Raw genomic sequence first — 13,863 nt, forward strand, 5'->3', positions numbered from 1 at the left:
CACGCCTGCCTGTGCGGTTGTACGTCAGTGCACATATACAGTTGCATCTTTTTCCTGCAGCACATTAATCTCAAGTCCTCTTTCTGAGAGAACCGCCACTGCATCTGTGTCGGTTTTCAATTACTATTTATTCTTTTTAATTTTAGTGTCAGAAGAAATGGTGTTGTCAAATTGTACATTGACAAAAAAAACAAAGTAAACACAAACTATAAATTCCGTCACGCGGGGAATCATGGGAGCTCTCTCTGCTGCTGAGTTGACTGTAGTTGAGACGATCTAATGTATCCGAGTTTAATCTACATGATGTTTTTATCACAGCAGAACATACAGCGACAGTAAGGCAGCTTCTAGTAGCAGCTCACGCTCCTTATGTACCGGCCTTTATACAACTACTATAGTTGCAACTATAAACATTTGGTGACAAAAAAAAGTAGTCCACCAAATGACGTGACTCCCCAGAGTTACAGAGAAGTTGGTTTGATGTTTTTTTTCCAATGATGGTTCTTATGACGGTTCTGATTCTGGTTCTTATGACGGTTCTGATTCTGGTTCTTAAAATAGTTCTTAAAATTGGTCTTGTGATAATTCTAACATGGTTCTGATGATGGTTCTAACATGGTTCTTATGATGGTTCTAACATTGTTCTGATGATGGTTCTAACATGGTTCTGATGATGGTTCTAACATTGTTCTGATGATGGTTCTAACATCGTTCTGATGATGGTTCTAACATCGTTCTGATGATGGTTCTTGTGATGGTTCTTGTGATGGTAATAAAACAAGCTCTGCGTTTTAGAATAAATCAAAGAACAAATATATGAGAGGGACGACTTTTTTGGAAACATTCACAAGTTGAGTTCAGAGCACAAGTCCTGGTGTTAAACTGGTCCTCAGCTATTACACACTTTGAGAGGGTGTGTGTGTGTGTGTGTGTGTGTGTGTGTGTGTGTGTGTAGCAGCTGCTGCAGTCAGATTAGCAGCTCCTTTCATTCATTAGCTCTTTGTTAAGAAAAGCTTTCAGGAAGTAAAACCTTAATGAGAGCTGATGAATGACAGCTCAGGCATTCACACACTCACACACACACACACACACACACACACACACACACACACACACACACACAGGGGAGGCTTTGCTCGTCACTAACTAAAGATAAACTTGCTCATACTTATGGATGAGTATGTGCTGTTATGTCAAAGTAGATTTTTAAACCTTGTATTAATTTATTTTTGGGACATTTTTTCATTTATTGGGTCAGACAGCTGAAAAGAGACAGGACACATCTGGAGAGAGCTGGGGACGACATGCAGCAAAGGGCCGAGGTCCGACCCAAACTCACAGCCGCTGTGACCACAGCCCCCGCACACGGGAAATCATCGGAAGGCTGTCGGCCCCCAGATTTTTGAATATTTATTGAGAGATCATCTCTTATCGTCTGAAAGTCTCACTCATTGTAAAAATATTTAATGTATGATTCATTTTAGCAATCTTTGATCCCAGGACCTTTTTTTACTTTCTGTTCCAAACATCAGAACTGAACCGGTGAAAAGGTTTGTTGCTCCCTTTACTTGGGAGTGAATTACAAAATGATGCAGACTAAACGAGCTGCTCTGATTGGATGAATTTAAAGGGATGTTAAACGACTTGGAGGACACATCTGGCTGTAGACGATCTCTCTGATGTGTTTGTGGACGGTCTTGACAAACATTTGCTTTTAAAATTTGTTATTCTTGTTGTTAAATGTCTCATAAAGGCTTTAAATTTGTCTTAGATCTGAACTGAAGACCGACTTTATAAACTGCATTCTTGCGCATGTTTTGCTACAGTGACTGATTTTTTATTGAGCAGCACAAAAACATTGAATAATTTGCGCGATGCTGTCGTCAATGAGTGTGTGTGTCTGTTTTATGAAGGTGAGTGTGCAGGTGTCTTCAGTCGCTGACAGGAAGCGGTGATGACATCACACACCTCTCCGTCTTGTTGAGAAGTGAGCGTTTCTTTAATAAACAGGAAGCAGCTGCTGCCGCCGCACCAGAAGCCTCAGCCGGTACTTAACCTGTCAGCCAATCAGACGCTAGCATTTCAAACGGCTTCAATAAACTTTAATGAGCTTTAATTACAGCTGAGAGCTTCACTGGAACGCATACACACACTGCCTTTTAACTTTTTGCTTGTGCGTGTGAATGAATGGCTGCTGATGCCGTTTTCAACCTTAGAAAGTCGATTCATTGAAAACAAAAAGACGACTAATCAGCCGCATTATACAGCATATCACACACACACGTACGCACACACTCAGAACACGATGACATAAGCACTGGTGAAGGTCAGAGGTCAAACTGCTGTCAAATGTCTGAACCAATCAGAGAATGTCTGATAACCCAAAGAAACAAAGCTTGCGTCTCCATGGTAACATTATCAACAGAGTCCAGGTTTGGGGGTTTGTGAGGTCTTTGTTGAGCCTGGAGACTCAAAATCAAATGGTAATGTGTAGACAGGTTAAAACACAGCAGTTCCTCTAGTGTCCACTAGAGGCAGTCTCATACCTGTTTGACTATTTCTGGTAGTTCCCTGGAGCTGGCAGGGTCTGTTGATTCAGGAGCTGATGAACATGTTATGGACAGTGGGTTAACAGCTTCAGCTGACCCTGGTACCTCTGCCTTGTCCTCAGGAGACCAGCACACTGGATGTCCGGCAATTCTGATTTATCGCTCACTGTTCTCCTGCCTTGAGCTTAACCATGTCAGGTAACCACTAAGAAAGGCTCTCATTTCATTTAATAGACTCACCTGAATTTTCACTTGTTTTGGGTTATCCTCGGTTAAAGAAACGTAACCAACACATAGACTGATCAACTGGGGTGATTTTGGGATGAATTTTGCCAATCATCCTTCCTTGTGTCTGGTTGACCAAATATCTGTACCAAGAACTCTGACTCCTCAGATTTTCCTGATCCCTTTCATGTCCCTCTCGTCTACCTGGATTTAGAAGAGGTGTGACTGCCTCCCTAAGCTCTCCTCTCCAAAAGGTCACCTCTACTTGCTGTCTGCCCCGGAGAAGGAGGCCATTCAAAGATCCCAGGATGCAGGTATCATTCGTCCCTCCTCCTGCCTTGCTGGAGCATGTTTCTTTTTTGTGGATAAAAAAGGCAAGTTGCTCCTACATTTGATTCAGAGGCCTGAATGATATGGTATCCTCTTCCACCCATTTCCTCTGTTTGAACAGTTGCATCTAGTTCAGTGGTTCTCAACTGGTGGGACTGGACCCAATAGTGGGTCGCAAAAAGGGTGCCTGGAAAAAAATGTTGTCAAAGGGAAGTGATTCATAAACCTGTTTGTTTTAATCCATCTCTTTGTTCTGTTACATGTTTTCAACCATCTGAGGTCCAAACTGCACCATTTTTCATTAAATAAATTTGATTGGTACAAAAAATTTAAATTTTGATCACAATTTCTCTTTAAGGAGTTGGTGGTGGGTCCTGAGGCTGAATGGGATGAATGGAAAACCGCCTTGAACACACCTCATGGCCACTAAGAATATCAGGTCATGTCATTTCACTAATGCCCCAGCAGCTTTTTTTCAGGCCCTGGAGAATGATATTCTGAGGTACTGGTTCTCAACTGGTTTAGCCTCAGGACTCATCACCAACTCCTTAATGAGAAAGTCCCACCCAAACTTCTGATATTTTTCAACCATTTAGATCTGTTAATGAAAAAAGGTTCGGACCTCAGACAGTTCAAAACATGACAAAGAGAGGAAAACAAAACAAACATGTTTTAAAAGTGCTTCATAGATTTTTTGACACTTTTTTCCCCAGGCACACCTTCGCGAGCCTCTGAAAACGGCTAAGCGACCCACTTTTGGGTCCCGACCCATGAGTTGAGAACCACTGTTCTAAAAGACATGTTGAACAAGGTTGTTTTTGTCTACCTTGATGAATTTTGATCTTCTCCAGCCAGGGGAAGAGCACGTGTTACAATGGTTGCTGGAGAATCAACAATTTGTCAAGGTGGAGAAAAGATTTCCAGGGTTTGCTAACTTCTATTGACATTTTATTCGGAACTATTTACATATCTCCTCCTGGGGCATTCCGAGGTGTTCCAAGGCTAGATGGGATATATAATCCTAAGATACCTAAACTTCTTCACTTGGGGTAAGGCTGACTCCCCACCTGGAGAGAGCAATCTATTGTTTTCCAGCAGAGAACCATGGCCTCAGACTTAGAGGTGCTAACCCTCGTCCTAGCCGTTTAGCACTTGGCTGCAAACCGTCCCAATGCCTGCTGGAGGTCCCAGCATGAGGAAGACAACAAACCACATCATCTTCAAAAAGCAGAGATGAGATTTTTCACCTTGGGTTTCTGTCCAGGAAAATCACAAACACAAGGGGCAACCCTGGCAAGGCCAAAACCCATTGGGAACGTGTCTGACTTTGTGCTGAGGATGCGGACTCAGCTCCCACTTGTGTCATACAGGAACCGGATGGCTTGTAGCAACGGCCCCGGGACCACATATTCCCGCAGTACTCCCCACACTATCATCTGAGGGACACGGTCAAAAGCCTTCTCCAAGTCCACAGAACACTGGATGAGCAAATTCCCATTCCCAAGACAGCCCAACAATGTTCAGAGCCTTCAGGCATCTCCAGGCATCTCATCCACACACACACACACACATATATATTTATATATGAAGAGCTCTTTTCCAAACGCGATAAACGCCAAATTAAAAAAAAAACGATCTCGCAATGCCATTCTGTTGTGTACTGATCCTATTCACTGCTGCATCAAAGTTTTGTGCCAGACCGCTATATATCCTTGTTTAAAATGTACCTCAAAGTGCAGTTTCTTTCCAAACCGCGATAAGCGCTGTGACTGTTTTTTGGCTAAACGCAGTATCTCCTCTCGACCAATCAGCGTTCGATCAGCGTTCTAAACTATTCAAGATGGCGGCGCCCTGAAGCGAGGAGTTTTGTTTGCCGGTCTCACTCTTGAAACTGTAATAGCTTTTAAAATGAACACTTTTGACGGTTCAGATGAGCAGGTGATACTTTCATCAGGTGGAAGACGAAGTCGATTGAACAAAGAGAACCATCAACGCGAACAAATTAAGAAAATTTGCCATTCTGGTGGCGGATTGATTCCAACAGCAGGATGTACACACACTGCTGCCACACGCTTTTGCCATGCAGATAAACTGACACCCGATGACTTGGTCATGAATTTTCACAAGTTTTATGACAAACCTGAAAAGGTTGAACAGAACAGGGCTCTACTTCATCTGATGACTGTAACAACGGTGAAACGGCAGCGTCAAAAGGTCGAGGTCGAGGACAAACGAAAGGGAACGTGTCCGTGAAGTTCAGTCTGCTGTGTAACGACCATCCAGATAAAGTGCCTGTCTGCAAAGCAACATTCCTCACAGTGTTAGGTGAGTATTGTTTTCATTTAAGAAATAATTGAATACCACTTCGTAGATAGTTTTTACCAAATGTTTACTTCCAACCTATATTGTCTCTATCCTTTACTGGTAAGTTCTGTACAGCAAAGTTAGTACTAGCTTAAAGCTTATTATAATGAATTCACAAATGTGTGTCAGTACAATTTGGACTGGTGGAAAAGGTTTTATTACACTAATGTCTTTTATCAAGAGAGGCATTTTAAGTGTGTTCAGAGTAAATGAAGTTTGTTACGTGAACCTAATGCTGTTTATCTCACATTGGTTTAAACTGTAAAGGTAGTAGCCTATCTAATTAAGGTAGATGACTGACAACCTCAATAATTACATTTTTCAGGCATCAGTAAGGACCGTGTCTCTCGGGTTTCACAATATTATGCCAAGACTGCTGATGCACATCCAGAGAGAAGAGGTGGTGAGTAAATTTCTCAGAGTTTGAGGGTGGTGTGGTGAATTTAATAAAAAAAAACCTGTAGTGGCAGGTGGTGTTTACAGTGTTCTTGACTTGGAAAGTCATGTTCCTCAGGACTTCCTATGTTCATCTTCAGTTCAGTTGCTGATGTAAAAAGCAAAGGATTAGGGTTAGGGTAGGGTATGTATTGTAAACAGTGTTTCTTTTAAATGGTTACCTTTTGCCATACTTTTAATAGAGCCTGGCTCTTTGGCATTGTGGTCAAGTGGCACGTTTAGTACTCTTGAGACCTGGGTGGGGTGACCTCGAACCCAGAGACGTGCCACTAGACGCGTCAGAGCGCACACTCAACCGTAGTGACGGGTCACTCTGTCACAGATGCACTTTGAATGGTCCTAATTATTAGGACCATGTTGTTTTATGTGGCGGACAATGTTGTCCTACTATTAGAAGTTTCAACACTTTACTGAATGACTATTGAATGTATTTTTTATCATTGTTGTTATTTTATTTGATTGGTTGTTTTTTGCCATGCTTTAAAGATGCTTTGAAAGGTCCTCATTTTAAGATTGAACACAATAGGCCAATTTTATGTTTGTTATTGTTTATGAAGTTATTTTTTTTATGTGGTGGACAATGGGAACTCCAATCAGTGTTCTTTTTAAAAACATGAGATTTAAACACAAGGTGATTATATATATATATATATATATATATATATATATAACATATTATTGATTGTATTTTGTTTTAAATATGAGCTTTTGATATTGCAGGTCCACTGCATGTTCTTTTGTTTTAAAAAAGAAAAGACAGAAAAATTGTAATGCCTGGATTTATAGCGTTTTGTAAAAAAATATAATAAACTTTGTTTTTTTAATCAACAACATTGTTGTAAGATTTCACAATTATTGTTGAACATTTTTAGACTGAGCCAATAAACTTTTTTAACAGGATAAAATTAATCTTTGTAAAATTTGTTTTTGTTGATTTTATAATATTTCATGTTTTACTTTTCTACATAAAACACAGTCTATCAAAGTCACATTCCTCGTATCTGTGAACATACCTCGCAAATAAAGCTGATTCTGAGTCCAGGATTCTCTTGTACCTCAGAAAGATCTTGTTTAATCTCAACATGGTGTTACAGTATCATTCAAATATAAAAGAAAAACAAATGAACTAAAGTATTTTATTCTTTATGATTTTTCATATCACTGAGGATTGCAGGTAAGAGTGATAAAACATTTACAATCTAAGTGATGAAATCAGAATAATTCATTAGTTTGAAACAGAGAGAACAGAGTCAGCTGATCTTCAGTCAGCAGAGTTTCTCAGACTGACACAGAGACACTGAAGAACCATGAGACCAGAGCCTAAACCCAGGATAGAGAGGTTCAGTGAATGTGGTGTTGAAGGTGTGGAGGTGGATCAGTCTGTCAGAGGAGACTCTGTAGAAGGACAGAGAGCCAGCAGGACAGTCCACATACACTGCTACTCTGTGAGAGACAGAGGAGGAGGAGGAAGAGGAGGAGGAGGAGGAGGAGGAGGAGGAGGAGAAGGAGGAGGAGGAGGAGGAGGGGGAGGAGGAGATCTTTGTTCTTACGTCATTGTGCCAGACAGAGTAACCTCTATCAGAGCAACTCAGACTCCAGGACTGATCATTATATCCAAACACACATTCATCACTGTTTCCTCTCCTTCTGATTCCTCTGTAACTCACTGATACAGAAACATCTCCTCTCCACTCGACCTCCCAGTAACAGCGACCAGTCAGACCAGTCCTACACAGCAGCTGACGCCAGTATTCAAATCTGTCTGGATGATCAGGATATGACTGAAGCTCCTCCACACGTGTCACCTTCCTGTTGTTGTCAGACAGTTTCAGTTCTCTGTTCACTGTGTTTGTGTCCAGTTCCAGCTCACAGGCGTCTGATGGAGAGAACAACAACACAGCTGCAGGTTATCATCTGTTCATTCATCAACAACTTTACTGACACTTACTGAGAGTAGGCCTGGGCGAAAAAAGAAAAAAATGTCATATCAGTCGATATCGATAATTATCACGATAATTGTCAATAATTATTTCTTTCAAATTTAAAAGCTGATTTTTGTTCCTGAGTGAAAGTTGAAGAAACCAGATGGTTAATGATGGTTTAATTATACTTTATTATCAGAACATGAAGAATTATAATGAAACAGAAACATTTCAGCATCATAAGCTCAGAGCACGGAGCTGAAACACTGATATGACAGTTTGTTGCTGTGGAGTCACACTCACTGGCCCGCTGGGGTCCACACCATGCATAGACAGTTTATATTATCTACAATACGCTCCACACTAACACTCGTTTATGACATTTGGACATTTATTTCCTTCTGTGTGTTTTAATGGATCATATTGTTTCCAATGGGGGAACAGGTTCGTAGTGTCGTCGTTTTAGCTGCACTTCTCTTCAGCACAGTTAACAGAGAACTTTACTGTTTTTTGTCGGACTGTAAAGAGCCAAAATGTGTCTAAACTCCGGACGTTAAGCGTCCTTTCTTGTCGTCTTGTCGAGGATATTCTCTCCTGCTTTGAGACGGTAGGTTCAGCGTTTTCTTCAGAGTAGCTCTCACTAATTTCAGCTGTTTCCTTTCCCCTCCTGAGGTCTGTAAGCCTGCCCGGCGCTGAGCCTGTCTAACCATATCCCTGCGACATGATTGGCTGTACGTAGTCTTTTTCTTCTTCTCTTTAATGTCGGGTGGCAACTAGCGTCCAAGGCGCATTAGCGCCCCTGTTTCCCTGTGGTTGGATGGTGTAAATACAGGTTTACATCTATCGACCTTTTATCGAACATTTTTTATATTTATATTGACAAATTATATCGCGATAATTATCGTTATCGTTTCATCGCCCAGGCCTAACTGAGAGCCAATCAAATTTACAGTTCATATTCAGCACTGAATGATGTTTGACACTGGAATGTAATAATCCACTTCTAATCTAGTTCAAATGTAGTTACCATGGCAGTCAGGATGAATGGAGATCCAAATCAACAAACACATGCAGTGAATAAAGTCTGACTAATCAAAGTGCAGCACAAAGAAGCTGTGAACCATCTGCTGTCTCCAACTGTTCTGTCCTCAGAGGTCACATTCAGCACATTCTGGATTATCACTTTTATTTCAGTTTATATTTTTTATTGTTTACTATTTCAACTCTCATGAGTTTCCATCACCCTCACTTTTATCATCACTTTGTGTTACTTCCAGCCCTCATCCAACATGTGCTGCTGTGTTCTGATGAAGAGAAATGAAAACACACTCACACTTCCTCAGACCAGGTTTCAGTGTGTGCAGTCCACCATGGTCCAACCTGGAGGAAGAAACCAGATCAGAATATACTTCATACATCTAGATTTAAATCCACCATTAGTTCATCATTCAGAAACAGTGAGACAGCTTCTGTGTGTCTGTCTGTCTCAGAGGTTGCGCTAGACTTTCTTGTCATACATTTTCCGTCATAATCTAAAACAATCTGTCATTTTCATTTTGTATATTTTTATGATAATGAGACATTGCCTATTTATTTATTTTAGCATATGATTATAGAAACAAGTCGATCACATGTTACATTTAATTTGCAGAACAATCTTACAGATAATAATTTTATAAGAGCATGAGGAGAAAAATCAACACCGACCCTGTGAAGTCACTTTTATCGTCAATAAAGCTACGGAGCAACATTTGTTTTCCGGTCACAGTTACACATTTTTTAAATTACGTTAAATAATACATTCAAACAAAACTTTAACATAACAAGACATTTTGTCTAAATTTAAAGAGCATATTGCAGGTTACATTTTTAATAAATTAAAACTTAACTTTGTCTGATAAAGGCTCTAGAATATGTCAATGTTTGATTTGATGTGTTATACAACACTAAAGGGCAAAAATTAGAGGAGAAAGTGTCCGTTTTCAGTATAGCTGTTTAGAACGCTCTTTTTTTCAACATGGCGTCATATGACGTAGCATGGGGGACTCGCGTTCTCTGACTCTGCTTTGATCCAATGTGCAGCAGGTGGTAGTGGGTGAGAGCGGGAGTTTCGGGTCGTGTTTATTGTGTTTATTCCATTGTTTAACATTTAATTGGACCAGTCAGATGGTTAAATATTGTTTAAATAATGTTAACCTAATAGGAAGAAACATGGAGTTAGCTTTCGTGCCTGGATTGGTTTTGTGCAGTTTCAACATTTTGTGACCATCATGCAGATAGCTTAACCATGCTATGAAAACAACCATAGACAACGAAGTCATGCAAGTGAGGTCAGCCTACAGGACAAGACAATAACTAATTAATTATGCACACTCGCCACCAACTGGACTGGGAGGTCTACTGCAGGTGCTTTACATGTGGTTAATGACAGAGTTGTGTGAGAATTAGAAAGGAGTGGTGGACACCCAGTGATTCTAATCAGTCAAAACCTTCAGATTCTTTTTCGTCATTGTTCAAAAAATTCTGTCAAAGACGGAGAATATTCGGTTAACGCGACCTCTAGTCTGTCTGTACCTCAGTGTCTCCAGTCTGCAGTGTGGATCCTCCAGTCCAGCAGCCAACAGCTTCTCTCCTCGTTCTCCTGGATGATTGTAGCTCAGGTCCAGCTCTCTCAGGTGGGAGGAGCTTAGAGCTGAGGCCAGAGACGCACAACCTTCTTCTGTGATCAGACAACCTGACAGACTACACACACACACACACACACACACACACACACGATCATAAAAAGGACTTAACAGATCTTCATATTTAACTTTCTTTATTCCAGTCCAGCTTCCTCAGACTAAAAGACTGGGAGCTACAGAACGAGCTCAGAGCTTTACAGTTTTAATGTGGTAACATACAGTAACTAAAACTTTAAACCACTCATTAAAGGAACATTTAATAAATGATGCATCAAGAAAATGATCTTAGAGGAATAATCTGGATCAGCTGCACACTAACCTGAGAGTGTCCAGTCTACAGAGAGGACTCTTTAATCCAGAGGACAGCAGCTTCACTCCTGAATCCTGCAGGTTGTTGTTGCTCAGGTCCAGCTCTCTCAGACTAGAGGACTGGGAGCTGAGGACTGAGGACAGAGCTTCACAGCTTCTCTCTGAGAGGTTACAGCCACTCAGCCTGAAGAGGATTCAGAACAACACAAATGAAAGCAATTAAAAACAATAGTTATTATTTCTGAATAAAGAGAACTACATTAAACCTGGATAGTTATGTGGACACATACAGAGCTTTGTTTGAAGCTTTGATCACAGGCAGCAGCCTCAGAAGAGCCTCCTCTGAAGCAGAGTATTTCTTCAGGTCAAACACGTCCAGATCTTTTTCTGATGACAGTAAGATGAAGACCAGAGCTGACCACTGAGCAGGAGACAGTTTATCTGTGGAGAGACGTCCTGATCTCAGGGACTGTTGGATCTCCTCCACTAGAGAACGATCATTCAGTTCATTCAGACAGTGGAACAGATTGATGCTTTTCTCTGCAGACAGATCCTCACTGATCTTCTTCTTGATGTACTCAACTGTTTTCTGATTGGTCTGTGAGCAACTTCCTGTGGGTGTCAGCAGACCTCGTATGGGATTCTGATTGGTCTCTAGAGAAAGACCGAGGAGAAAGCGGAGAAACAAGTCCAGGTGTCCATTTGGACTCTGTAAGGCCTGGTCCACAGCACTCTGATATAAAAGTCTTGGGTCAGGTTTTTCTCTGGATACTTCAGACCTGGATGTTGTTTGTTCTTCTGACATCAGATTGACTCCAGAGTTGATGAAGGTCAGATGGACATGAAGAGCAGCCAGAAACTCCTGAACACTCAGATGGATGAAGCAGAACACCTTGTCCTGGTACAGTCCTCTCTCCTCTATGAAGATCTGTGTGAACACTCCTGAGTACACTGAGGCTGCTTTGATATCGATGCCACACTCTGTCAGGTCTGAGTCATAGAAGATCAGGTTTCCTTTCTGCAGCTGCTCAAAAGCCAGTTTTCCCAGAGACTCAATCATCTTCCTGCTCTCTGGACTCCAGTGTGGATCTGTCTCAGCTCCTCCATCATACTTGATGTTTTTCAGTTTGGACTGAACCACCAGGAAGTGGATGAACATCTCAGTCAGGGTCTTGGGCAGCTCTCCTCCCTCTCTGGTCTTCAGCACATCCTCCAGAACTGTAGCAGTGATCCAGCAGAAGACTGGGATGTGGCACATGATGTGGAGGCTTCTGGATGTCTTGATGTGGGAGATGATTCTGTTGGCCTGCTCCTCATCTCTGAATCTCTTCCTGAAGTACTCCTCCTTCTGTGGATCAGTGAACCCTCTGACCTCTGTCACCCTGTCAACACACTCAGGAGGGATCTGATTGGCTGCTGCAGGTTGTGTGGTTATCCAGAGGCGAGCAGAGGGAAGCAGTTTCCCCCTGATGAGGTTTGTCAGCAGCACATCCGCTGACTCTCTGGACTCTGTGACATCAGTCAGGGTCTGGTTGTTTTTAAAGTCCAGAGGAAGTCGACACTCATCCAGACCGTCAAAGATGAACACAACCTGGAACTCTTCAAACCTGCAGATTCCTGCTTCTTTGGTTTCAGGAAAGAAGTGATGAACAAGTTCCACCAAGCTGAACTTTTTCTCTTTCAGCACATTCAGCTCTCTGAAAGTGAATGGAAATGTGAACTGTATGTCCTGGTTGGCTTTGTCTTCAGCCCAGTCCAGAGTGAACTTCTGTGTTAAGACTGTTTTCCCGATGCCAGCCACTCCCTTTGTCATCACTGTTCTGATTGGTTCATCTCTTCCAGGTGAGGCTTTAAAGATGTCTTCTTGTCTGATGGTTGTTTCTGGTCTGTGTGGTTTCCTGGATGCTGTTTCAATCTGTCTGACCTCGTGTTCATCATTGACCTCTGCAGTCCCTCCCTCTGTGATGTAGAGCTCTGTGTAGATCTGGTTCAGAAGGGTTGGCTTTCCTGCTTTAGCAATCCCCTCAAACACACACTGGAACTTCTCCTTCAGGTTAGGTTTCAGTTTACATTGCACTGCACCAAATGGTCCTGAATAAAGAAAGAACTGAAATCACTGAACAGATCCTGATATAGATCACATGACTATCTGAGTTTGGAATTTTAAACCCTTTTGTCCTTTTTCTAAAATACTAAATCTGTTAAAATGTTCTTACTGCTCTGCAGACGGTCAGCCAGCTCCTCCTGCTTCATTCTCCTCAGGAAGTGGAGAGTGATCTTCAAAAAATCCTCTTTACAGCTTCTCCCCTGCTCTTCATCCTCACTCTGACTCTCTAAGCATTCTGGGTAATCTGGACTCAGAACCCTCTGGACTCTCTTCAGCTCGTTCTTCACAAAGGTGATGATGTTCTCCTCCAGCAGCTGGAACAGAAGGAGACACTGGATATTTAATATAAACTGGTAGAACTCAACATGTGGTTCATCTGTCAGTCTGAAGGTCAGCTGGTCGAAACAGAACAATAACTTAGCATTAAATTATTGTAATGGTAGTAAATTATATAAGAGTGTGTTGAACAGACCATAAAGATGGAGTCCAGGTCTGTTGGATTCTGCTGGTCTGATTGATCTCTGGGAACCTCGGAGCTCTCCTGTTGAACTCTGTGACACAAGAAAAACAATGTGTCATATATTATGAAGCTCTGAACCAAGATATGAGTCTTTAAACAACAGAGTCAGAACATTAACTTCACTTTCAGATTTCTGATGAAATCAAAGTTAACAGAAGAAGACTCAAACATAAACACAGCTCAGAGAGATGACACCAGGAACAATAAAGGTTAGGAGTCCAACCTGCATTTTCAGAGAAAAAGAACTCAGGCTAGCTACAGACAGATGTTCATGAAGAAACTACAAGTGGCCACCAGGGGGGGCAGAAGGACAACCTGAGAGAGTAATCTGTAGGAACAGGAGACTGGCTGGACCTCTGAAAGAGAACCATGAACAAGCCGAGGCCAGACTGTTTAT

At 41.7% G+C, this 13,863-nt stretch overlaps 1 protein-coding gene across 29 annotated transcripts in view; it reads right to left on the reverse strand.

Annotated features, from left to right (window-relative positions):
* Positions 1-6,822: 6,822 nt before the first annotated feature.
* The window catches only part of LOC114919286 (NLR family CARD domain-containing protein 3-like), a 155,238-nt gene continuing 148,197 nt past the window's right edge, over positions 6,823-13,863 (reverse strand). For 18 of the 29 annotated variants that reach the window (XM_065960425.1, XM_065960424.1, XM_065960442.1 and 15 more), the window contains 4 exons: positions 10,850-11,023; positions 10,421-10,588; positions 9,180-9,226; positions 6,969-7,800 (listed from right to left, as the gene is read on the reverse strand). In XM_065960425.1, the coding sequence (XP_065816497.1) occupies positions 7,190-7,800; positions 9,180-9,226; positions 10,421-10,588; positions 10,850-11,023 (1,000 nt within the window). In that variant the 3' untranslated portion in view covers positions 6,969-7,189. Of the gene's footprint in view, positions 6,905-6,968; positions 7,801-9,179; positions 9,227-10,420; positions 10,589-10,849; positions 11,024-11,129; positions 12,931-13,055; positions 13,261-13,418; positions 13,498-13,863 lie in introns of those variants that run through there. The other 11 variants (XM_065960436.1, XM_065960430.1, XM_065960443.1 and 8 more) reach the window with 5 other exon arrangements.

This window comes from Labrus bergylta, chromosome 11 (assembly GCF_963930695.1).
Source record: "Labrus bergylta chromosome 11, fLabBer1.1, whole genome shotgun sequence".
Taxonomy (NCBI): domain Eukaryota; kingdom Metazoa; phylum Chordata; class Actinopteri; order Labriformes; family Labridae; genus Labrus; species Labrus bergylta.